The following is a 27827-nucleotide window of genomic DNA, read 5'->3' as shown; positions in this document are numbered from 1 at the left end:
AACTATTGCCCATCAGCAACCAACACACCACACTTCTGACACAAAAATATAGCAGAGCAAGGCTCACTCACAGAGTAAAACGGCATAAATTGGAAGGCTTTTTAACACCACAGTAACAACAATACTACAGATTCCACAATAACTAATAAGTAAGACTTAGGAACATCTTTATTAAGAGTTCATAGTATGGCAAGTATCCATAGTCATTTTGCTATATGTAGATAATTTTCTATTAAATTATACCAGAATATATATAACCAGAATTCTTTATCTTTATTCAATCCCTCCCTGCATTCTACATCTCAGACTCCAAGAATCTTTTGAAAATTAAGATTGGAGAAGGTGGTGGAATCAGCTAGTCCACTGCCCTTTTCCAAAGCTACAGAAATTTGAAGATGTTGAAAATAAAGCGTAGGTGGTAACGCAGATTTCATAATGTCTTTATGCAACCTGTTTCACAGTTTAACCAATAGAAAGTTTTCCTTGTATTCCAACTTAATCTTTCCTGTTGCAACCTAATCCCATTACTTCTTTCTCAGCAAAAGCAGGGGAAGGCATTTTATCATCATTCTCTCTTTTCAGCTTCTTTTCACATATTTGAAGCCTGTTACTATGCCTCCATCTTTTCTTTGTCCTTCTTTTTAGGTTTGTCACATCTACTAAGCCTGCATCATATCAGGATGCAAAACGTCCTTAGATTTCTTTTAAAGCTATTGAAATGTCAGCAATTATAGCGAGCTATAATCCAGAAAAGTCAATTTTTTTTATCCATTCTTTAATCACAACTATTCAAATCCTTCTGAAACATGAATTGTATCTTTTTTTCTATAACAATCGTTACCCATGTCAAAGTAATTTGATAGCATAACACTATGCAATATCGTTATGAATGTATCAATTATCTGATGGCAGTTGTAAAGGCATCATCATTCCCAGAGAAGGAGAATAGTTATAACTGCAAAAAGTTTTCCATCCCTGGACAAAGGTCACAAAATAATCGATCACTCAGGAGTGGACAGTCAGCTTCTTTCAGAGCTTTTTGAAAGACCTCCCAGAAGTCTAAAAATGGATTTAGGAAAGGATTGACATAGTTATAGAAAAAAAAAAGCTTTACAAGAACTGAAAGACTTGCTATGCATCTCCTTCCTGTCAAGATCATCAGGGATCTAAAGAAGACCAAAAGCTAATCCGGCCTGTAAAAGAAAAGGAAGCTTCTCTTGGAAACCTTTTTAATCTATATCACCAATTGTCAAACTAAGTTGGGAGGTCAGATTTTACCTATAAGCGTCTATAACACAACAGCAGAATACATGTACTGAAAATGCGTACAAATTCATAAGTATTTATGTCAGGGCAGTGGGATAAAATTATTTTATCTAGTGTGTCATAAGTATGTTAAGAGAATAATTCTTAGTTTTTCTCCTAGTGTACACCACTTTGCCTCTCAACTGTAGACATCAAGTACAACTTCTTTTCCCAGCTTCAACTGCTCTCCAATTCATAACCAAGTTGCACCCTTGTAACTATAGCAACTTGCTGTAGGAAGAATATTATAGTATTACAGCTGTATTTTCAGAGCCATAGCCATTATCTTGTCATTCCTTTAAACAGTTTTCAATCTGGATCCTCAAAGAAATAACTCAGGAGCTCAGCGGAAAAAATACGCCACGTGCTCAGGGAGTCTCAGCCCTGCAGAGGGGGAGTCTTAGCAGAAAAGAAACATTGGTAGGGTCGAGCCAGAAACTCAGCTGGCAGCAGGAGAGAAAAGTGACACAAGAAAAGACGATAAGGATGACCAGGTTTTTTCAGTTCTTCTTTTTTTTTTTTTTTTCTTCGATTGGCATACAAATTTCTTTGATTCCATACAATTTCCTGTATCATTTTCTAATTATTTCAGTCACACTTAAGTTCAACTTCTTACCAGGTTGTCCCTTCTTCCACTCATATTTTTTCCGTATGCTTTTACTTTAATTTTTCTTTAAATTTGCAGCTATTTTCAAATTATTTTATTTTTCCTGTGATACCAAAAACATTACGAACCATCTCTTTGTTTATATATACACACTGCCCGATCCCAACTAGGGCTCCAAAATCCTCTTAAATCCAAGTAAAATTGATTTGACTTATCTATAGATCATTGGTATTTTTTTCCTGCAGAAATCCCTAGCCTACAGTTAGGGCACCTCTATCACAGAAACAAAAATCATGATACTAAAGAAAATTTACAGTTCATAATGACTAAATTCATCAAAATGTCTTAAAGACTTTAACAGATTTATGGGCTTTATACTACAAAATATAATATACCAATACAGATAAGGCCTCAAAATAATGATTATATTTATTTTTAAAGCATTCTTTAGTCTAAATAGCTCCCATTAAAATCATGTCTATCAATAAAAATATGTACTTTTACAGACCAGAGTTGAAAAAACAAGTTGTAAAATTTATAATTTTACTGGTCTTATAAATTGATTTTAGCCATTATTGCACTACATGTAATTCACTAAAGGTGATGGAATGCTTATTTGGTTGATAGCGAACGTATCCCTGAAGAATAAAAGCCATATTAATACATCATTTTGCCACAAAGGTGCTATAGACAGCAGAAGAACATTTTGTCAACTTCAGGAAATAAGTGAACTATTAAGAATTATTTAAAGTGTCATAAACCACCAGTAAAACTTGCAATTGTCAATAGAGGCAGACATTAATCTTTCCATCCCCTTAAACACGTTTTCTACATATTGTGCTTGAGTTTACCAGATGTGCAGCTTTATGCACTGACTGCTGCACGTTAAAGTGCCGAGGAACAAGTGAACCCTTTAAATAAATAAATATTCATTGAGAAGCAAGAGTCCAGTTAAAGAAACACAACAGAGAAGAAAAAATCATTCAGGGAAGAAAAAAAAATATCATTCAGGGATAAAACTTTTTATCACCCTCTTAGATTCAATCTCAACTACCTTAATGAATTTTCATATTAAATATATACCCCCTTCTCCCATTTAAGTATAAAGGAAGGAGTTAACTGTCAACTTTAAAATCACCAGCACAAGTAAAAAAGCAGCCCTATAGCAATATACAAAAACCATCTGGATTATTGGACTTCATTCTCTCTCCTTCTCTTCAAGGAGAATCCTCCAGTGCAGCAATTAAAAACCACACCAGATTGAATAGGTGAGGGTATCTGACAATCCTCGGTGCACCGGGCTTTTCTGCTTGAACTATACAGGAATAAGACATGTCGGTCTGTTAAATGTGAAATTTTTCCACTAGCATCACACATTTATCAGACATCATGGTAGATACCGAACTTCATTTATAAGCACCTTCTGACTTCTTTTCAGAAGATTGTTTACATGGAATGAAATTATGCCTCTCTAAAATATCAAGATTTTTAGGTGTTGCTCTCACAAGACAGCTTCTTTCATTTCCTTTCCCTAACTGGGAGAGCACCCTTAAATTACCATCTTGTTCTTAAGAGCATCCAGACCAAACAACTGCAAAATGATGTTTCTAAAATCTTTAAGTTTCTCTTAAAAATATTAATCTGATTCCGAATCATTGATTTAGCTGATCAACCCATCAGTATTATCGAATAAACATTTAACCTTTAAAGAAATGTTAATTTCACGTTACATTAAAAAAAGTTAAACTCACCTTACACAAAATGTCATTTCAATTTTTTTTTCCTCCCAGCAGAACAACTCACCTGTACACTGTCCTCCGTTCGTGGGGTCCCCATAATAACCTGGCATGCACGTTTCACACTGCTTTCCTGTTGTCAGGTTTTTACATTGGTCACAGACATTACTGTTGACACAAGTGCTGTGGCCATTGCACTGGCAGGCTAGAAGAAAACATTTAAAAAGCCATTACCAAATTGCTCTTGGGAACAAAATCATTCTTATGTGATTACAAAATTGCAGTCGAAAGTATTTCTGAAGAGTTTAATCCTGACTAATGACCAGCATATCTACTTGTACTTTGACACAGAACCTCTTTAAAACAGCATTGTAACGAGACATGAATTCACACAAAAGACCACAGAAGTTGATTCTGTAGTGACACGTGAGCTTAAGGTGTGTGAGAAAGTCTTTCTTGGTTTTGTTTGGGGTTTTTTTTTGTCATTTTGAGTGACTGAATCCAGTCCTCATAGCTTTCAAACACTGCCCAGTCGCTTAAGAAGAGGCAGTAAGTCACCAACTGAGAGGAAATGAAACCCTTGTACCTACATGCAACCTGCTGTGAAGCGATTGAAAGGCTACTGGGATGGAGAACATAACTCACACTCAAACTTACATCTACTGGGGAGAGAGAGAGTATTAAGTGAAGACTGTCTTATTTTTAACATTTCTGAACCTCCCATTAGCTTTGGCACATTAAGAAGTTTTAAGGACATCAGGACCACATCAAACATCTCTAGTCCCTCCTCACTACAGTCGACTTCGGTGGAAGTAGAAAAACTGGACTCTTATTGACATAAATTGATCCTAAAAAGCATAAAATTGCTTTTTGTCAAACAACAGCACTACAAACCACTGATGTTGTACCATAATTCCTCTCCAGTGCTCCACGTTTTGAAGAAACTCAGGAGGTACTGATCACTAGTGCAGCTAAATCAATTCTGCCACAGTCATTGATCCTGCTGCCAGGACTGGGCTGGACAACCAGGAGGTTTTGAGGGATGACCTTGCTATAGAGTGGGACCTCGGAGCTCACAGTGCTGAGCAGATTATCCATGTGACAATTACAGCAGCTTGTCAAATGTCAGACTATGTCAAACCTGTCGATCCCTTCCTGGTGAAGGGTAAGGCTCAGCAGAGGACAGCTATCTTGGTAATAACATTCTGTTTAAATTTTTTTTATTATTCTTTGGATTCTTAATCTAAATGTCACGCTGGCTGGTGTCGTGGCAAGGAAAAAAAAAAAAAGAAAAGAGATTCTCACTGCATGATTTAAAGTTTTTAGAGCTGTTTTAGAATTTAGTAACTTAATACATTTACAGTCATTGCCAGGCTTGGCTCATAAACCACTGAAGCTCCCAGTTCAGAATATTTTCCTTTTCCTGTAGCTACGCCTACAGAATCTTGTGAGCAATATCAAACATTTCTGTACTCCTAGACCAGAAGTTTTCTCACTATCTTGGATAAATCTCCTTAGAAATTACAAGTTTTCTTCTTGCTAAGAATACTTGATTTTTAGGCAACTTCATGGTGTCTTCCTCCAGGCAGTTTCCCATTCTGCAGCGTTGTCGCCTTTCTCAGATAAAGGTACTCAAAAATGCCATGAATTGCAGCTCCGTTTTGGGTTTTGTTTGTATGTCTTACACATTACATTACTTAAAGCAAGTGTAAAAAAAAAAAAAAAACACAGCCCAATAAACCGAAAGTGAAAACAGTACATTAAATAGATGTTCTATGAAAGTAAAGTAAGATTGCCTAATTAAGACTGCCTCATGATGTAAGGAAAATGTTCCATTCTATATTCTCTAACTACTGTGTCACTGATGCGTAAGTTTTCTATTCTTTCTAATGCTTCATTTTGTATTTCTTATTTTTTGTGTTATTTAAAGGGTAAAAGCAACCTTAAAAAAAAAAATCAATTAACTAATTGTGTATTTTAGTTTGTTGCAAGGGATAATATAGTCTCATCATATAGGACAGTAATACATTTTGTTAAGACAAAGATAATGGAGAGATTTTAAATCAAATTTAAAATATTTATACAATAAGAACCACTAAGATCTACAATTTAAATGGCACACCATTTAAAAACAATGTTAGATGTTTTTAGGAAAATCTGCAAAAATGTATCTCAATGAGAAAACTGAAAAGTCAGAAGAACTGCACGTTGCAACAATTTTCTGTGATATAGACATGTGCAAACTGCAGACATTATATTAAATAATTAAAGTAATAATTAGAGTAATGAGACATTGTAATGATCTTTAAATAAGAACTAGGAGTTACATTTAAAAAGTCATTTTTTTCCTTAAGTGATTTTACTGTACACCAGTCGAAGCAGGAGAGTAGTTTTTCTCACGCATACAAATGTGATTGAGCTGAACCTTCAGTGGGGCTGCCCTGGAGAAAAGCAATTATACGTCTAATTTGCTTTTGACCTCAGTGGTGGAATGGCTGGTGATGCTGACAAATGTTGATAATTATATGTTGATTTTATTTTTTTTCACACTGCTTTTCAGAGGAGATATTTAGGCTTTAAGATTTAGGCTTCAAAGACAAACTTGGTCTTTCTATCTAACACTACCCAAAACTATTTCTTTTTCTTTTTTTTTTAAATATACGGTATTTGCCATTTTATTTATAATAGTTAAAATAAAAATGTGATTAAAATAATGTATTCATATAAAAAGAAATACCATGAAAGTTGCTTTTAGGACTATTGATTTCAAAATGACCAGTCAGAAAAAAAAATATTCTTTAATGCTACTTGCTGAGTACTAGTTCTAAAGATTTGAACAGGCAGGAAACGAGAATGAATTTAAATTACTTATCACCAACACAATTGCCCAGAGGCAAAATAAAGAGTATGGATAGGAAGTACAAAACTAAGTACATACCTGAATGAATATGAATGAGTTAGCCAACTATTTATCAACATGGCAAAATAATCTTCAAACTACATCTTATAACCAATTTATTTTTGTTTTCATTGAAACAACGAATTGTTCAGTAAGTTTATATACATTTAGTATCAATTCTATCTTATTTCAAGTACCTCAAATGATTGCTGTGCTAGGAATAATAAACTGTGTCGGTACAATCCGTTACAGATAATATTTTCAGGAAATGAAAACAAAAGCTCAACAACAAAACCTCCAGCTCATACCAATCAAAATGAAATTTTACTTTAATTGAAATTGTGTTTCTATGACTTCTGCAGGATTTGCCTCAAACTGAAAAAACTACTGGGTTTTTAAACTGAAGTAGAGCTGCTGTGAATTTGTGGTCAAAACACACAACGAATACAGAACTTTATCCAACTATTGTGATGAAATCTTCTAACTCAAACATTTCAGACAAGCAATGTATATCTCCATTACAATTTCACTAGCAATGGATGTATCTACTATGTACTGCAGTGAAAGCCTAAGTGCACATATCATCAGCATACCTATATTTTAACATACAGATTAAGTACCAAAGTTTCTAGGCAATGTACTGGCATTCTGCTGTTTACAGAAATTTACTAGAGGCTTCTTTGTTCAGAAAACAGTATTAGATGGTTTGAGATTTTTTGGTTTTAACTTGGAACTGTTCACAGCGTTCACTTAGTTTTACACTTCAGTTCAGAAAACTTGAAAAATTTACTACGTATTTTTTTAAAAAATATTTAAAAAAAAATAAAACCTTTCTTCAGAGATGCTGCATTCTAAATCATAATACACACACACATGTCAAGAATATGCTGGTGAAAAAAGTTCCCAGGAGAGCAAACATAGGTACATGTTCCCATAGAAGTTTTGATCCTAGAGAAACTCTAGCTTCCAAATATATCAGCAGTAGGAACACTTAAAAAAATTAACTTTAGCACAATTGCGTTTGTTCTTAAAAAGAAAAAAAAAATTCAAGCTGTCTTTTAAACTGCATTATTTATTGTAAGTTAGCACTGGAGGTCTGTCAAACTCCCCAGCACGCTTTTCATTTGCCTGCACTACTGCCCCGCTGCTGTCACACGTTGCTTTCAGGGTTTGAGTGTTTCTATGCAGGAGGCTGTATCAGCTCAGCTCCACTGTCCTAAAGCACCTCATATCTTGCTTTCTTTTCCAATGAATTAAAAAATTAAAATGCTATAATCAGATTGGTATGGCTTAAATTTAGACTTCAGAGATTCTCTTTAACATTACAAAAGCATTCATTCCATTTACTCAAAATGTCTGAAAGGCAGACTGGAGGCAGAGCTGGGGTATTTGGCAGCCCCCTCCCCAGTTCTCACTGCCAGACAGGCTTTGGCACCAACAGTGGGGACACAGGAAGTTCCTGGCCATTGGCACCTGACTATAGATAATTTGTCCTCAGCTGCGCTCTTCTTTGACGGATACAGAAGCCAGAAGAAAGCAAAAGCTGAAGTACATCCATATAGTCGGATTTGAGAAAGTAGAAGAATAGGATGGGTGAAAACTTATTTACATAAAAATAGTGATTTCAGTCAAACTGTTTGCATTAAATTTCCCATGAGAACTGGCATGACAGCACATTTGTGTTCAGCAGACAGACTAACAAACTACATATTTAGGAAATGTTTTAGAAAAGAACAAATCTCTTGTGCAAATACTATTTCATACATAAGAAAGAATGGAAGCAGACCTTACCTGGACACTGGATAAAAGACCACTCGTAATTTTTCTCTTTTGGACAAAGACTAGCATCGAGCACCATTTCATTAGAGTGCACACCAATGGGCTTCATTGGGCCTCTGGATGATCCTTCCAAACATTGTCCTTTTCCAGTGTTACTGGGATCGTTACACCATCCACACCCAGGCTGTTCCAAACACTGTCCGCAGGTCCTCAGTCCAGAGCAGTTTTGAGCTTTATTACATGGAATAAAATATTAATGCCAGGGTTATTTTTATTTTGGGTTTGGGGTGGGTTTTTTTTGTAAATGAGATGCTAGGACTTCACAACAGCTGACAAAGAAACAATTTTGCATTTCTATTTCCTTGTTCAAATCAAAAAATTTCAGTAACATTAATAAGGATATCCCTGTTTTCTTTAAATGTTACGTTCTTCAGAGATCACAGAATACACAGCAGGTGTTTCTTACACCACAATGCAACAACAAATATTTCAAAGATAATGAAGCAGAACAATGATATCAACACATCTTCATTAACTTCCATGATAAAATATAGATTCTGTACCTGTTATTAACATATACTATGGGACGGGTATATTACTAATTTTACTGACATAAACAGTCCTTCCAACAAAACCTGTAGAATTCAAGACAAGGCCAATAATCCAAGTAAGAGTGATAATAATAATACTCCAAGAATTGTAATAATTTGAATTCAACCCAAAACTTTATTTGCGTACAAAGTATCCCAGGATCACACCTAAGTATTCATCTAGAAACATCACTCACTCTTACAACTTTTGAAACAAGCACAACACATCTTTCCAAAAATAGAATTCTTAAGCTATAAATCATAATTCAATTTCATTTAATTGAACTACCTTTTAAGAGTCTTGTCTGTTAGAGTAAATCGGGTTTCATTTTTTAATTCGCATACTAAAATTTTATTTGAACATTTTTCATAGAAATGGTCTTCCTCATATTTTAAGAAATCTGTTTAGAACCAAAAAAGAACCAATATTCTAAAGTTACTGCCATTTCTTATTAATAACAAATTCACATTTTAGTATGTTCAAGAACACCATTAGAGTTGACAAGTTTATTTGAACTTTTTCTGCTACATCTCAATTTTTTTTAAATTAATACTGTAACACTGAATCAAATTAACCTCAGAATAACTTGAATGTTGATCACTAAGAGGCTCTGTCTCTTCTCACATTAACTTTGTAGATACTTAAAATAAAAATTTATAAACATACATGAACTTCTGGAAGATCCTACCAGGAAGTCAGAAATAGTCTACGTTTCTTTTTAAAAATAAAGTATTTAAAAGTTTTTTTCAGAGGATGCTCAAATGGCTTCTACATGAGTGCAACCTCTCAATTTGGCTCAGCTGCAGCCAGGACATGATCTCAGCTACCTGGACCACGCTACTCCATAAAGGCAATCCTTGAATCCATGTTAAAAAGACTACACTAAGCAGAGTCATTTCATTTCTAATTAAATGAACAGAGAGCAGAAAAAAGCTACCTACTGTGACCTCAGCAACTATTAAAATTCTTGAAGTAATGAAAGTTGTCAGAGGAAAAAAATACTACAGTAGTATAAAGATACATGCAGATATCAAGAAAACAGGCACTTAAGAATCTGAATGAGATCTCAAAAGGACCTGAACAGTGCAGAAAGCTGGAATGTGAGCTTTGTATCATTAGACATGGAAGAATCAAAATTGGAGGAAATGTTAAAAGTTTCCTAAATATAGAAACAAAGGAGGAGGGAAGAGGGGAGGGAAGGGAAAAAAAGAAAAGCGCAACTATTCTCGGAAATCAATGTCAATCATGTGATACAAAACAGTTTAAAACCAGACCTCATCGGATCTAAAGCTGAATGATACAAATTTTGTTTTTTGAATACATCAGAAGATCAGTAGAAAAATAAAGACCACCATTTTCTGTCTGGTTTGCCCTTTCAGAGATGCACTGTTGATGATCCAAACAATTCTTGTGTTGCTATTTATAAAGCTAGGAGAAAACAGCTCTGAAGTATCAGCTGCACTATATTCATGGAAGATAAAACAGAAGCAAAAGTGAAAATCCTCAGATATTCTCACTAGTTGCATTCAGCTGCAAAACCAAAGAGAGCAAACTGAGAAGTTATTGTTTATGGAAGAAGGGAATATTCTTTTTTTTAATTCTAAAGATGATCCAAGATTGTTCAAATGTCAATCAAAGCCATAATGGATAGAAGATGCAGGGAAGAGTGGAATGCAACTTTTTGGCACGCAGGTATTAAAATGACAAGATGTCACCAATAAAACAGCATTCTTCATTTTAATTCCCAGTTAAGAAAATAATGAGAAATTCTCAGGAGTGGGGGCTATTGTTTTGGGGGTTGTTTGTAGGGTTTTTTATAAATTACACATGCTTGTGTGAAGTTCTGAGGGCTTTCTTCATTCAGAGCAAAACATTCAAAAACCCCAGATATGTCAATTCAGAATAAAAAAGGAAAATTAAAAAAGAGGATTATTGATTTTTAAGGTATAGTTACATTCCATTCAAGTAAGTAGAAACACTACCCATTGATAAGGGAATCCACTTCATTATCTCAGCAGCAATAATGATGTATCTACCTAATAAAAAGTCATTTAGACTGAAACAATGTCTGAACCATGTTTCATTTGGACATTCATTTTCTTGTTTAAATGCAAAATATCTAAGCTTTAAACTGAAAAAAAAAACCTGCTTACGGACACAGAATCTTGCTCTCCTTTAATTTGTTGAATAGAAAATACATTTTCACAGAGAATTGCCTTTAAATAATGATGAACTGGTATATAGCAAATCCCGTTTGCCTTATTTAATATAAACTTTTACAGACCTGACAAAAATGACAAATTAAGTTAAAAACAATTTTTTGGGTCCCCAAACAAATTGAATCTGCATGATGTGCAAATACTACATAACCACAAAAACAGAATTAAAAGTTCAGACTGAAATAACGTGCTATTTTAAAAAGCTAAGCCACATTCATGTGGTGTTCTATTTTATCTCCAAATTTTCAATCTACTTACGTGCCACAACTCACTATCAATATTTTATAAGTTGCAAAATTGATTCCTAATAGTAGTGAAAAAAACTTTCGTGAACTGTTATGAGAGAGAAACCTTTCCATAATTACAGTATTTTTATTCCAAATATATGGGACAAGAAATGAAGTGTTCCTATTATTTTCTTGTTCTTAAACCAAACGCAGGCTGATTGCTGGGTTTAGGGGACATAAGGACCCAAGGAACATGTAAACCCTACTTCTAGTCCACATTGAACTTGGAACACTAAGACCTGGATTAATATCTGAAATTTACTAAGCGTAAAAATTTACCAGAACAGGTCAACATTGTACTGATTCATTATATTTTATGATTACTAAGGATGAAGAAGAAATCTCTTATTAGGTTCGGAATACAGGCCCTGCAGATTCCACTGTCCTTGACAAGTTTTACCTGAAATAAAAATTTCCCTATGCCTTATTTTCCTTTTCACCCAGGTCTATGTGGTGGTCTGGCATACATAGCCATTGCTCTTGAAGGTTAGAATATATATCAATGGTTCCCTGTTACGGATATGGCTAGATCTTATCTTATTTAGTATTTTTCCAAGGCTTAGGTGAAAGCAAGTACCTGCCTTTGCATCCATAATCTACTGAATGGAATCATGATCTAATTATGACCCTAATGCAAGTTGCTTTTTGTAGAACAACACTGTCCATCCTGCCACAACATATCCAGAAATAAAATGTTCCAGAGATGCTGATATCAAAAGATCTTTATGAAAAGGGAAAGGAAGTTGCAAGTAACTAGAAAAACACAGAGAGAAGACCAATAATGAGAGTTCAACAGCAAGTGTCAGAAGTGAAATATATTCAGTTTGGGTCCCATTGGACTGGAGTCCTTACAAGTAGTATTGCAGTCAAAACTTGAAGGACAGTAAAATTACTAATAACTAGTCTTCTGTAGGAGGGCAACTGAGGAGTTTTTCTAAAAAAAAAAAACCCCACAACTGAGACAATAATCAAAGGCATCAGGTGGTTTGCTTCAGCATCTGCATGAATTATGGTACCAATATACACAGGAACTGCTGAACTTAACGAGGTCCAGTCACTACAGACTTGGGAAGTACCTGTAGCTGAACAGTGAACTGAAAGGTACCTTTAGCAGGTTTCTCATTCTCCTAGAGAGGCATTGTATCAATTTCTGACAAAGTGTGCTTCCCAAGGGGACATCTGAGGAGTATCTTTTCTGCTTGACTAAGAACCCACCTGTCTTGCTTTTAACTTTTCACGCTACAAAAGTATACTTGGAATCCACTGGCAAAAGAAATCAGAATCTTACAAACTCTCAATTCAGCTCATCTTTTTCTAATAACTAGATGTGGTGTAAGTCTGAGGTCTGCATATTATTTCTCTAATTTTCACAGTATTTTGTTTCAACTTATGGCTGTTATTTGACATACTAATACTGGTCGCACAAATAAACACGGTATTTTTTCTTTATCTGAACATAATAAACACTTTTTACTATCTGCTTTAACAGAATAAATATATTCCATCATAAAAGAATTACCAATATTTTATCTGTATCTAGAAAATACATAGACAGTACTGACTGTCCTCATTATGGCTATACAAGGTGATTCCTCAGAAATTATTTTTATCTTTAGTGAATGTGCTGTATCGTCTTCAGCTAGATGTTCTTATGAGTGGAAAAATATACAAAGGGATATTTAAGAGGATGAACGTTCATTAAGATACTCACGGGAGCATGTGGCAGTTTGCCATTCTAGACACTGTCCATATGGGAAGGAGATGATATACGCGTTTGAGTCAACGCACCGCTTTGTGCTGCTGCACCACATACACTCCATACCGTTACTCGTGCAGTTAGAACACGTTGTTCGCAGGGAGCAGGGCTTTTTGCAGGGTCTGGCATTCTGGTTGGGACTGACTGGAAAAGAGACACAAACATTCATCATTTTGAACAAAAGCACCATCTCCTTTTTCTTTAATTGTTGTTTCAGTAGAAAAATCCTTGTAAAGTGAAAGTGGTTGCTTACTTATCTATAAATAATTTCATCCAAACTTACAGTGTGGTATAAAAATACACTAATATTTTATAAAAATTAAGCAATACTGAGCATGAGTCATATTAGAGCTCTAAAAGAGTACATTTAAAAATTTTCACAGCAATTTTATCTATGCAGTGAAACAGTCAGTTTAATATTCATTGCCTGGAAATGTCAGCTTTGTTACTTGTACATACATGACAGAAAATAATTCTCAAACTTCTATAGCAAGTACAGTGAAGTTCTGGGTCTATTGTTCTCATTAGTTCAACTGTGTATAAGCAACAAATATTCTACTTATCGCTTATCCCCTAAAATTTTTCCTTATGTTACATATGAAAGTCACTAGAACCCAAAGGGAAAGTAACAAAAGAAACATTGTTCAATGCAAAACAGATTTGGTTGGTTAAGGGTTTTTTTTGTTGGTTGGTTTTTGTTTTTATTTGTTCTACCTAGCATATCCTTTACATTTTGAGATGTCTCTTCCATTGTGAGTGTACTTTTTAATATTTTGAGAAACATCTGGTAAATTAACTATTAACTCCAAATTAAGAACACTGTGACATATGACATTTTTAGGAAATATAAATGACAGTAGCAATAGGTGTACAATATATATACATTGCAATTACATTACAATTTGGAATTGCTCAGAAGAAAAGGGATTGGTAAAATCACTCCTTAGTTCTACAAGTTCACAAGTCGGACAATTTCACAGTGAAACCTGTGATTGACAGGTAGCGTTCCCAACGATGCACCTATTTGCCAGTTCTGCACAGACAATGCAAAAAATAAATCTGAAGGGGAGACATAAAGAACTTCATGAGCTCCACCTCACAGCTATGAAGAGAAACATAGGACAATCGGAGCATGAAAACGCTAATTTGAACTGTCAAGTGACTATTTGCCACAGTAATCTTTACATACAAACAAACCTAAAAGATGGAAACAAGAATTTTGGTTTTGTCAGTCTTTCAGACCACAAATATGTTCAGTGATGTTCAGCGAGATTCAGAAAGAAAACAACAGCTTTGTTGAACACCTCCACAGGCACTCCCATGCTATAATCACCACTGTCACTGACTTCTCCTGCTTTAGAGGCAACTTTGTAAGACTTCTGGTGTAATGCACACTAAGCCATGTAACCTAATCCACAAATAAATATTTGCTGAAATAGAAATGTTATTTGTTTTCTAGATTAAAGCTCCATATTTTTCAAAAAATAATAAAGTAATTTTTGAAATTATTTAATCCAAACTGTCGAAAAATCCCCCTTAGCTAAATGAAACCCAAAAGCAGGTTGCTAATCATGCCAGTAACAGTAACTGAGCAGAAGAGATTGCTTACCAACGGGTTTTTCACACACGAGACCATCTGCCATTGCAGTGCAGGGATTTGCTTTCAGACCTGCCACCTCCGCTCGTTCTAGATACGCACAGAACCCGGAGTCGTTTGGTTCTCCAGGAAGCCACTGCAGAGTTGTGTTGGTAAAAGGAGACATGTCATCCCATCCCCAGTAGGAGATATTGATCTTGCGTAAACCTACCCAAGGTGAAATTTTCTATGAATCAGAATGAAACAAATGTGACATAATTAGTTAAATGCCTTTTTTTTTTTTTTAATATAAAACATTTCAAAGAACAGCTCAACAGCAAGAACTTCACATTTTTAGAGAATTCATCATGTTTCTCTCTCACTTTATCATCTCATGAGTCATCGTCCAGGTAGTTTTATCTTAATTGTTCTACTTTGCTGAACCCCACCTGATCAAAAAGCAACCAAAAAACCCCACCCATCACATGCTTCTGTTTTACTAAAATCCTGTGCTTGTTCTGTTTAAGTCAATCTTGACTATCATTATTTGATGGAGTCAAAAAACAGGCCAAATGGTCATAATGAATTTGTGAGGGTTTTTCCCAGTGGCTCCTGTAACTGATTGCTAACTGAGAGGCAAATGTGGATAATAAATTACATATAAGTTAACATTAATTCACAGAACCAAAGTTCAGGAAAAAATAGGAGAAATGTTAAATCCGCTAAAATCTGTATTGCTGATGCTGATCAACATCTTTAGGCAATTCAGAGACAGAAATAGAAGTGGCATATCCACGACTCCAATGCCAATGCACATTGAATACCACTTTATTATTAATCTATAAGCTATAAAAAAACACTAGTCTAGAAAACAAAAAGGATTAATTCTCAAAAGATATTTAAGGTGTATGAGTAAAATTACATCACACGTATTGTGCTCATTTTTATGAGCCTAAATCACTTAGGAATCATTTTTCCAACCTAAACAATTCTATGATTCTATATGTATGTGGCCCACACGCATCAGAAAACTTCAGCTATTTATCCATGTCTCTAGACATCTCTCTGTAGAACGCTAAGCAAGCACACAAGGCACGTATAAAAAATGTCAGGGGCTTAGGCAGGATAAATTGCTGACAAACACAGACCTAAAACAATCCTAAGTGCCTGCTTTGGGGCTGAGAAATTCTAGCCAAGAGAACCTTCAACATATTACTATTTCAATTGCTCTGCCAAATAATTTGGCCTCAGCATCAGTATATAGAAAAGAGCGATCCTATTCCAGCTATGGTGAAAAGCGTGTCAGGCCAATAATGAAAACTGACAGTGCAGCAGTGACATTTGGAGAGAAATTCTTCTAGTTGAGTAGGAGAGTGTCTCAGAACCCCTTTAATGATGACAAAGTCCCAGGGAGGATCATGAAAGCCAGAGCAGCCTTAGGAGATAAAAGCAGCATCCCTGGAATGAAAGACTTCAAGCAAAAGCAACGTATATCATAGTCATCATCATTCTTAATACCTGTAATAACTGGACAATTTATAGTCATCATGTCAGCTATCTCAAAATCCATATGTACCATCTTTGGCTCTTTGCTAGCATAACACATCAAAATACAGACCTGAACACTGATTAACATGCTATCAAATGCTCTCCATCGAAGCTACTGCCTTACAGGCTCACTCATGCTACTCCAGGCGTGTTCTTAGGATGCCAAAAACAGATTATCCAAAACATTTTTTTTTAATGTCTGATTAAAATATGGTAAACAGCTGAGAAGTAGGCCACCAAAATGCTCCAAGGACATGCTTAAAGCAAATATTCAATTATGTAGCATTAATTCCATGATGCGGTGGACTATAGCTGAAGACTGCTGACAACAACAGAGAGTGTGTGTTGGTATCACAAGGCTAATCAGCAAAAACGATTGTGCTTCACTGCACAAAAGCCATAAGGAAAAAAACAGTGAATAAAGAATTCAGGAAATTCCACCCGTGACACCTGCAGCCACCAGTATGCTGTGACTATCAAACTATTCTTCACTAAAAAAAAAAAAAAAAGGCATAAATCTAGTCCTTATCTCTCAAACTGATGGAAAGTTCAGTCATAATAGCTTGGAGACTCAAAGTACTCGAAGCAACTGAGGGACTTCAAAGGCACCGAATGAGAAAGCCAACCCAGTTTCTTTTTAAGAAATAATGAGAGTTAAACAACCTTCACTTGAACTCTATGGTTGTTTCATTTAATGCAAAATGAAAGTAGAAAACTGATTCCTTTGCTTTGAATATCTTGCCAAAGATGCTTCTGAAGAGGAACAGACAGGAAAGAAACCAGACTGCTTGTTCCCTTACCCAGAACTCACTGGTTCAAGACTCTACATTCCAGGCCTCTTGAAAAATATCATTATCAAAGCAGGTGGGTGAAAAATACAGTACAAATCAACTCTCACTTCAGAAAAATACTTGCTGACATGAAATCAGCCTCAAATATATCTGAATGTAGTATTACTTAGCAACAGCATTCCAGGTAAGTTTAAAAAAAAAAAAGAAAAGAGAGAGGAAAATACCCAGAAATTATCAAAGTAAAATTTTACAGTGAAACAAAGCAACGCAATACACACGAGGTGGCCAAATCCATCTTGAGAAAGCTTGTAATGGGCCTTACTGATGTTGCACTGGAGAATGCAATCAAATATATCTTGAGAACTATTCTATAGCTTTATTCCATTACACGATTTAAAATTTTGCACCATTCCCTAGGATACGTTTCTCCCCTCATCTTATTCTTTCTAGGCCAGTTTTTAGAACTCACAGCCCATCCTGGAAGCCAAATACTTGTGCTTGAAATGCAGCTAGTCACGGTTTATCTGTTTTTATAGAACAATCTTTTATAGCACTGATAAAAAGTTGCCAAAAATCCTTTTAAGTGAAAAATCAACCTTTATGTTAAGTTAGAAAAGATTTAGGAATTATTAAATCCTGAGACAAATTGCTGGACAGGGCTATATTTTCCTCTGACAGAAGAGCAAAATTGCAATCATATGAAGCATACCAATAGAACATCATTCTGTACTCACATCCACAGTCCTATTTAATTGAATATAAGGCAAGATTTTAGCCATTACAGGAATTTATTAAATACTGATCACTAAAAACTTCAAAAATGTGCTCATTTCTTTATTCCAAACCACCCAATTTTAAGTAGTAATTATGGAACTATGTTAGAAAGGAAAATTGTGTAACCTTAACTAGAGATCTGAGTCTTCATATTAAATAAAACCAGTTTATTCAGAAAATTTAAGTCAGACTAAGGTGCCTTGAGATCTACAGTGAATGTGATCATTTACAGTCATAACATGTTTTTCAGGCAATACTGCTGCTTCAGCTCTAATTTAATGAGGGCTGAATAATTTGCAGATGAGTGAAGTGAGCAAGTCTACCTTTACTGAATAGCCAATTACTGCTGAGGCTCACAACCCTCCTCTGTTTCTTAATTATGCAAATTGCTAAGGAATTACATATCTCTTTCAGAAATTTATCACCACCTTTATTTTAATTCCTTTCATTTTGGATCTTAAATTGTCCTGGAGGTGTACAATACACTTCTGACTCATTTTGTAATGCGTGCATCACAGTATGTTATTCCCAAACTTAAACTTTTCAAGAATCATTCGAATTCCTTGATTTCTAGGAAAACAGTTGCCCTAGGAAGAAATATACAATCAAACTTTGAAAATACCATGGCCCCATAGTGCTCACATTTCCACAACACTCACAGTTTTGAGAACGGCTTGCAGTTTGCCTCTTTTCTGCACCATTATGAGCAAAAAGACTGTTTACTGAAAGTAACAGTAAATAAAATGGATGGTTTCTCTTCATAGAACTATCTCATTGCTTGGTTTCTATTCTTTAACTATGCATCGATTCCAACTATGCTCAGATACCTGCACATTTCATGTTTTGTAAATATTTACCCAATGATTGACACATTATAAGCAGTGGAAAGAAGCTTCATGATTTTTAAGTGTCTCAGTACCTATTAGACACAGATGATGAACCCTAGATATAATTACTAGCAAGAATCACGCATTAGGTCATAAGAACACTTATTTCTCCTACTCTTCAAATGTTGCTCTTGTGGCACTGGTTAAAAAAAACATGTAAGATCTGGCAATTTGAAAAGACTACAACTGCCCCAACTTCCATCTCCAGAGATTATAGTATTCCAGGACTTCGGTTTAGATACATTTGAGTTTTCTTCTCTATAGGGGACAATTTTTTTGGAAATTCAGGTTCTCTTCTCAGGCATCCAAAGTGATTTGGGCTCCCAACTTCCAGAAAGTAGGAAGACAGTCAAACTAGAGGTGAATGAATGGGCAGTCAATGTAACAACTCCAGTCTGGAGACAAAGTGCTGAAATAATTTGTTAGACTTCCAAAATCACAATAGTGAAGTGGGACTGCTAGAAACTGCAGTAAAGAGACTAATTCAGAAGAAAAGAAAAAAAAAAAAAAAGGCAGCTTTACTGGAACCAAACATATGATAAAACCACAAAAAACATACAGCCCTCTGAGAATACTTTGAGCTAACAAGGAATAACATTGCCATGCAAAGCTCACTAATTAACTGCAACCTACACTCAAGTGTAATTTATAAGGATGCTTAGCCCTGAGAACAGCGAGTTAAAGGAAAAGTTGCAAAGAGTTTATATAATGAAAGGCATTGTTTGAAACTGTTCTCATCTTTGTTTATGCTTACTAAACCAAAACTAAATCTTCTCAAAATTTACTGCATGCTAACAAGAAAATTATTATTTTTAGGTAAATCCCTCAGTTGTGAGCAAGCCCCCAAGAGAACTAATTGAACTTTTAAATGAGTATACAACATTTGAATATTAGCAGGAATAATTAATTAACCTCATATTGCTGTTTAATCTACTTTGCAGAAAAACTTGAATCTTCCCTTTCATAATATTTTGCTTACTAGGTCAATAAAACAGCATATAAGAAAAAATATTAAGTGTTGTTTTGCTTTAGCATGGGAATCTGCAGTCTATCCATTGTGTTTATTTTGGCATTCTCTTCAAGAATTTAATTAGTTTTAAATTAAAAATATAAATTAGACTTTAAATTATTGGTGACAGTTTTAGAATACATCTGCAAATTTAACAGTGTTTTGATTTCATACCACAAAGCTCTTAATTTTGTCCCTTTCCTTAAAACCAAATGAACCTTCTCCTTATAGTTTAAAAGGAGGCAATGTATTGATTTCCAATTAAGCATTGGAATTAAGAGAAATTATTGATACCCAATGAGGTTTGGACAGGGTGTGGAGACAATGGCAGCCTCCTCCCTCTGAATTTTTCCAAAGCATCAATGTTCTGTATTATTCTAAACATGATGAAGAAATTCTCCTACCTTTGTCCCAGAACAAGGACTTTGGGTATTAGAAGACAATCTACAAAGTGCCACATTGTGTCTATGAACAATAAAGAATTATTAAGTCCTTCTAGGCTTTACTATTTGCCAGCACTATTTTAACAGTTTGTAAAATGTATTCCGTATTTTTTTCTGTATTTCTGTATTTTTTTTCTGTAAAATACACAACAGTTACTGAAGTTGTTTATCTTTTCTCAGTACAAGAATATCAAATAAAGAAGAGATAAAACCAGATCCATATTCTTATTTCCAAATGTTCTTCTGACGCATTCAATAATCCGGAAAGCTTTTGTTTCACATAGGAGAAAGATTTTAAAGCCTTTAATATTAACTACACAAGCCAGACTCCACCACAGATATCACAGATTAAGGGCATAGTGTTCACCTTACAGTTCCTCTGACTACATTTATGAACTCCACACCACCACCTGTGACACAAACAAGCCATCTAAAATGAAATCTCACTCCTTAAATTATTATGATTGCAGTTTGAGAGGAAAAGGCAGACAAAAGAAAATCAAGAAGTTTCAGAGAGCCTCTGTCACACCTGATAAGACATTTAGACAGTCTCACACTGAAAAATCTAACTGGATAAATGGATACAAATGAAAAAAACGGTTGGTTTTTTTTTTTTCTAAATGCCACTGAAAACACCAGGATAAGTCCTGGTAGCATTTCATTAGAGATTCTGATAACTAAATGAATACATTTGTCTACATTTATATAAACTGTATGTGAGGTATCTCAAATCTGTATCACCCCATTGGCTCAGGACATACTTCATTTAAATAAAGATACACTCAGCAGGATGTCACCTTGTTGAAGTTATAAGCTCTGAAATGTTAAGAAAAATCTAGCTTTCCAACACTGAAAACAGCTATTTCTCATCTACACCTCAAGTCAGTCAGGTCAATACTCTATCACACTCTATTAGATCTGAAGGCCTCCTGTGCAGTATTTTAATAGAAAGGAGGAAGGGGAAGGCAGCAAAATAAATAACTAGACAAATAATTGCCATTTGTGATCTTGCTATTTTGGTTTCAATTACATTTACAACATTATCTCATGAGCCGACAGGCAGAATGTGCTTCAAGGCTGCAGTAAGTACAGTATCAGGGGAGATCTGACAGAAGAATTTTTCCTCTCTCCCCTTTATTAGCAAACAATAGAATACACACAGGTTTCTAGTAAAAAAAATAATTGCTCTGTCCAGGTCCTATGTTTAGTGGGAAAAACCCACCAAAAAACGTAGTACATAACGTATGTTTGCATCTCCTTCTTGAAATAGAGCACTAAAATGGGCAATACAGAATATTTTGATTCACAGTAGATGACCCTAGACTCCAGCACACCGGTTTAATACAACAAAGGCAATCCTTAAGTGCCGTTTTCTTTGTATGCACCTCAATTCACCTGCAACATAACTTTGCAAATCACATACTACATTGATATAAACTGTATATTTTTGATTTATTTTCCTGTAACCATACAATCCTAAACTACTTAGAAATTTGGGGTTTTATACAGACGAAGAAATGCTGCATGTTCTAAAAACCACAATACATGCTTTTAAACACATCCTTTGCTAATACTGACCAATTTGCTCGTAATGAAATCTTATTCTACTAACATGTCCCATCTGAGTCTACATTGTGGGGTTTGATGTCTTTTGAGTACACATATAACTTCACATATGTGTATCAATGATCTGAGTAGGCTTTCCAACAGTTTAAACATAGCAATAAGCATTTGAATATTTAACTGCTAAAAACTGAATCTGACCATCCATGGACAGGTAATTAACCTTCAACTTCCCTTCTATTTTCCCACAGTTGATAAATTAATATGGAACGTATTCCTAAAGAATATTCTGATGGCAGCTTCCTCTATTTGCCAGAGGCATGTAAGAGTTTTCAGCCCTCTCCATCCCCCACCATTATCACAAAGAGCTAATTAGCTCCTGGCTCATTCCAGTGCTGCTGTGCAGGGAATTTCCACACGCTAGAATTTCCACCGGTACAGCTTCTCTGTGACTCTTTGATCCCACATGCCAGTTATGTAGGGAACTGGGGTTTTCCAAAGAAGAGGAGTATGGATCTTTAGTACCTCCTTGCCCTCATGCTCGCAGCCTGTGTCACACGAAGGGGCGTGGAAACACGTGCCCTTCCCATGGCATGAGGTTACTGGAGGCTCAGACTTTTTCATGGATATTGTGGCTTTCTCCATGATTGCTCTCTTTACCCTGATGAGCTTCCGTTCATATTCTGCTACTGACTGCACTTCAGGAAGCTACATCATCAAGAGATGCTGTAATCTGAACATCTGAAAGTGTTGAGCTTGAAAAGTCAAACCAAACCAGAACCTTTAATTATCAAAGCAATTCCCTGAACAACTGATGTAATTGAGCACTGACACTAGATCCCCCAGTACAACTAGGCACTTAATAAAAAAGCTTCTCTATTCTAAACTACCTGTAAACTACCAGTTTAGGAAGAGCCCTCAGTGTCCTTCAACAAAGCACATTTCAAGAAGACAATTTTCAAGGCAACTAAGGCCCAGACGGGGAAAGGAGATATGTATCTGTCTCCCATTGATTTAAGCATTTAGTATGAGAAATGGGGAAAATATCCCCTATGATACACCACAAGTTTTTACATAAGGGACAAGAACTACTGATTACAGAAGTTGTAATTTTTAAGCAAGTTATTTTGTATGCATCCTCCCTCCAACAGTATTTTCTTTATCCATGGACCTCCAGCATATCTATCCAAACATATCTATTTCTAACAGAAATTGAATAGGTCCATTTTATACATAAATATATAGAGACTGACATGCACAGAACATTTTTCTTCAGGTTATTGGAGGAAACTTTGCCATACCTGTTATATTTTGTAATACTTGGTCTTATCACCAGCTGTTTCAATTATGATAAAAATATTGAGTTACAATTTCCAAGACATTTCCTGCCACTGACTTCTACAGATTTTTGATCTGCAACACTAATGACAGTGGCATTTTCATGCAGGTGAGTTTAACCAAATTTTCTTTTTTAGATCTACCATTTAACTGTTAATAGTAAGATCCACACATCTCTCTTCCAGCTACTACCAAAAGGGAGAAAATGAATTTAACGTACAGTAAGAATAAATGTAGGGCAATTAAAAGTAAGGTTTTCATGTAGAAGTTGAAGAAACCCCTAAGTAAGCTACAAGGTGAACACTCAAAAAAAGCGCCCCATTTCTGTGAGGTTTTTTCACCTCCTAAAACTCTGTGTAGCATGAGCACAATCAGTTCCCTTCTAAAATGAGCTATTTAGAACAGAAAGAAAAGTCATGTCATGTCAGTAGTCATTATAGTCTCCTGATGGATTAGCCAAGCTATTCACCACTGAAAGCCAATCCTTCAAGCAGTTTTATGGATATTGATGTGAAAGTCAGGATTTTTTTCTCTGTTATAGTGAAAATATTTTTTTCATGGTTTGATTCCTGCTGTCACAGGAAAGGGCTGGGATTCCTTAGATCAGAATTCCAGCCATTCTCGAGTCATATCTTGAAAGCAAACAGTAACCTGCAATAGTTAAATCCAGTAAGGAGAAACACTTGGGAACTGCTGTGTCATTAGTTTTAAATATGAGATTTCCTTAATATCCTACGCATCACTTACACCAGTCTTTAGCACCACACTACATTTCTTTGAAGGCATAAACTCTTATCTCTTTGGAGAAATCCCTATAATAGATTTCTCAAAGCAAATTTAATTCACAGAAGCATCAATTACAGTTACTCAAGTTACCTGAAGTGTATACTTCTGTATTTCATCCAGAACAAATTCCACTTCTTTTGAGGTTGTTAATGAGGCAAGATTCCCACTTAAATTGTAGCAATACAGTTTAGCATTGTCATAGCTTTCACGACTGGAATTTATGCGGAGGCAGGCATCTCCAATATGGCTCCATCCTTCCCCACACAGATGAGCTAGTAAAGAAAGCATACAATTAAAGCTGATTTGAAAAAACGTTTAAAAAACCTAAGGGAGTCTCAATTTTATCTTCCTGAGATCATAATTCAAAATACTTCCCACACTCAATTTCCCTTTTCACATCACGTAAATTCTAAAACACCAAGTAGTATCATCTTGAATAGTGTATTTTTATGAAAGGAAACTTTTAACAACTTATGAAATATTTATAAGGTATATGCTAAATTTCAACATAACACTATTGTTAGGATACTATTTCTTCTCTGTATTTGGATTTGGGTACAACTAAACATTAAAGATTAGATTATGTACAACTAAATGTCAAAGATTAGATTAGGCACATTATCAATCGTGCTTTACCAATCACTTTCCCTAAATGTTATGTAAATTTCAAAATCTGAAGACAACTGTCCTAGAACTAAGAGATTGCAAATTTACCCTATCTTTGCTGTATCATCGTAACTTTATGTAGGCAAATATAAATTCAATCAGAACGATAGGAAATTCAGATATTTCCTCTTCAACATATCACTTGGATTCAGATAACTATCAAAAGACAAGTGAGTAATTCAGAGCAACTGCTGCAGTTAATCTTTACAAAGATTACAAAAATGTAGTTTTAAACTGCACAGAATAAATTGATTAAAGTTATTCAATGAATAATCTCTGTGGAAAAAAAAAAAACTGTTCATTAACTTCATCTGGACATAAAGATCAAATGGAAAAGGTTTTGATATCTAACTGCATATATGTCGTTATGAACTACAAAATAAATATTATTTCAGAATGTTAACAGTCACCTTCTGAGAATATTTTATATTAGCATTTTAATATTCACTGCTTTCATAGTATTACCAACATTAGACAATCAAGAAACTAGATCATAGGCCCTATCTGCACAGGAAAAGAGAGGTATAACTGAAGTATAATTTATAAGATAAAACCTCAGCTAGTAAAAATAAGTGTCAGTGACCATGTACCAGTAAAGACTCAGTATGGCAGTTCCCCTCCGCACCCAGTGATCCCCACAGGCAAGAACTCATCACCAGGTTGTGCAGGGATACATGCCATTATGCCTTCACCGATATTATTATCCATGCTAATAAGATTAAAGGTAGCACTGATATAGCAATCAGCGATGTAATTACATCTGCGTTCACCTGTACAGGCACAACCAGGCAGGGAGAGTCAGCACCAAACAAACCCAGGTCTACTCATCGAACAAATATTCTTTGGCAGCAATGGAGGAGATTTACTCTGTTTTGAAATCAACTATAAAAAGCAGTGTCCCCACCCCACAGCCCTTACCAGGTAGCGCCTGGCACTCCTGCTGCCGCTGGTCCCACTGGCAGTTCAGGTGTAGTGAGCAGCTTTTGCAGCTCGTCAGTTTATTGCAGATCTGTTCATTCCTCACGTGACATTTGGTGTAGTTTTTAACCGACTATAAAAATAAAACAGACAAAACAGTATCTCAAACACATGTCAAACCATCAACTAACCAGAAGTCAAAACTGAAATACACGGCGGGTGGATCCCTCCCAGAAAATCCCAGCCACGTAAAAGCCAGGTTGAATTTAAGCTCTTTGTCTAGATTCCCTCATCAGTCGCAGAGAGTACAAAAATGCATCTCTAGAGCACATCTAGAGCATTCAGATTGGTTTTGAAAATTATATCCTCTTTAGTGATATTACACACAGATTACAATTTTCCAGCTAAACCAAGATAGTTGCTCTATTACTTTCAACTCATGAAGCTTGTTGTACGCTGGTTATTTAATGTTTAAAATAAAATTCCAAGTATTAGTGACTATTCTATAATAATGTTCTCTGTTGTATTCCCTTATTCCCAGCACTTATTTCCCTTAAATCCAATTTAAACATTGCTTGCATGAAAATCTCATTAGTTCAATGTAGATGTGAATCCAATAGGTAATTCATATTAACACAATATTAAGGTTATAACTTAAGCTACCAAAGCCAACAAAATTCAGAAATATGACATCCCATCTGTTACTGAAGCCCTATATTGCTGTAGGATATTTATAATGTTTACACACCAAAGTATGAGTAAATCATGTTATATATAAAGCTTCCCACTTAATGTTTTAATTTACTTAGACTTTTTTTCAGTACTGATCTTCATATGGTGGTCTATAGACAGACTCATGAACTGCAGTGATTATTCTCAATGTCCACTGCAGAATGAAAATATTATGGTAATTAATCTTAGAATTTTGGAAACAGCAATTAGTAATATACCCCTCTCCTCCTCCTGGATTTTTCAGGTTAACAGTATAATCTTGTCTAGTTTGCCTAGTCTAACTGTAAATTATTAATCTACTAGATCTGCTATTATTTCTCTGAAGCTACTCCCAAATCTTACTATTGGGTACTTCTTAGTCTTAAATTTTCTTTTTTTTTCCCCCAAGATAAATTTGATTCTATTCATAATTCTTTCTAATACTTTATTCATTTCCCCTTGACCTCAATTCTTCAAATGTAGGCAGATTGATATTATTATTGGCATTAGAGGGACACATATGCAACAGTACAACTTTTTACAAGTAAATCAAAATATTCCCATTTAAATTTCTGTCTTTGATGCAGACATTCAATGAACAGGAGAAAAAGAATGGGTACATCAATGACATAATTTCCTTCTTTGCAACAAAGTCCTATACAATATTCTATGTTTCCAAGCTGAAAACAGCCTTGAACTAGATGCAAGAGGCTCCATGAAAGAGCTTGAAAGAAGAAGTTACACAGATATTAGTAGGTCATATTTCATGAAGTCTGTACTTGTCACACGACAGTATTAATGACAATATCAGAGTTACTTTTGTCCCTATGGCAAACAAGTATCTGTATTTGTACAGTTTTGAAAAAAGTTATAGTAGGTGTTCTTACCATTTTTAGCATCCAAAGATAAAAATTAAATAACTTTTTTTTTTTATCTTGTACGTAAGCACTGCACTTTATTACAGAATAATTTCAGTGTATTATGTAAAACCACTGCAAGCAGCCTGGGGAATTGCAATGATGTGACTTCTCAAGGCAACCATCTTGAACCACTCCATATATTTCAAGTAAACTGTTTCCCAGTTGGGCAAGACAGTATAAGCATTTAACCCTCAATATCTGCATCATATACGATGGGGTCAACTAAAACCACGGTATGCAGAAGTATCCCACTTATGTGAGGTTTTTATCAGAGGAAAACAAGCCAGCTTGCTAGTGCTGAAATGAGCCGGTGCTCCAGAATGACCTGGCATCGTGAGCCTCTGCTTGCAATTCCATCAGATCTGAGTACGATACATACCTTGATGATCCACAAGTCTCCACAGCAGCAGAATATAGTGTTCTGTTAATGTGCTGACCCACATCAGATGGTGAGCATAGGCCGGTATATGTGTATCATCGATGAATTAGTACTACTTATGAAGTCCATCTGTCCAGAGGTATTTCAGGGAAATTTCCATATTTTACAGCCCCTTCAATCAGGGATTGCCAACATATCTTTAGTATGCTGGCCAGTTTCCATGAAGCAAAACCAACAGATTCTAAAACATTTTGTCTGTCTCATCTGGATGTTCTATGATCTAAGTAACAAATCAAGGTGCAGCTGCAAGAATGGGGCTTTCTCCTTGTGATGTTTCTG

The 27827-nt window shown here is 35.3% G+C and overlaps 1 protein-coding gene across 3 annotated transcripts in view; it reads right to left on the bottom strand.

Moving 5' to 3' along the window:
* The window catches only part of ATRNL1 (attractin like 1), a 488877-nt gene that overhangs the window by 363118 nt on the left and 97932 nt on the right, over positions 1–27827 (bottom strand). For all 3 annotated transcript variants that reach the window (XM_014959493.1, XM_014959476.1, XM_014959485.1), the window contains exons 14-19: positions 25479–25611; positions 23985–24166; positions 14789–15002; positions 13135–13323; positions 8339–8557; positions 3716–3853 (exon numbers count right to left, since the gene is read on the bottom strand). In XM_014959493.1, coding sequence (XP_014814979.1) covers positions 3716–3853; positions 8339–8557; positions 13135–13323; positions 14789–15002; positions 23985–24166; positions 25479–25611 — 1075 coding nt within the window. The remainder of the gene's footprint in view (positions 1–3715; positions 3854–8338; positions 8558–13134; positions 13324–14788; positions 15003–23984; positions 24167–25478; positions 25612–27827) is intronic.

This window comes from Calidris pugnax, unplaced genomic scaffold, assembly GCF_001431845.1.
Source record: "Calidris pugnax isolate Ruff unplaced genomic scaffold, ASM143184v1 scaffold4, whole genome shotgun sequence".
NCBI lineage: Eukaryota > Metazoa > Chordata > Aves > Charadriiformes > Scolopacidae > Calidris > Calidris pugnax.
Note: the sequence above shows the minus strand (reverse complement) of the source record. Positions and strands in the feature narration are given on the sequence as shown.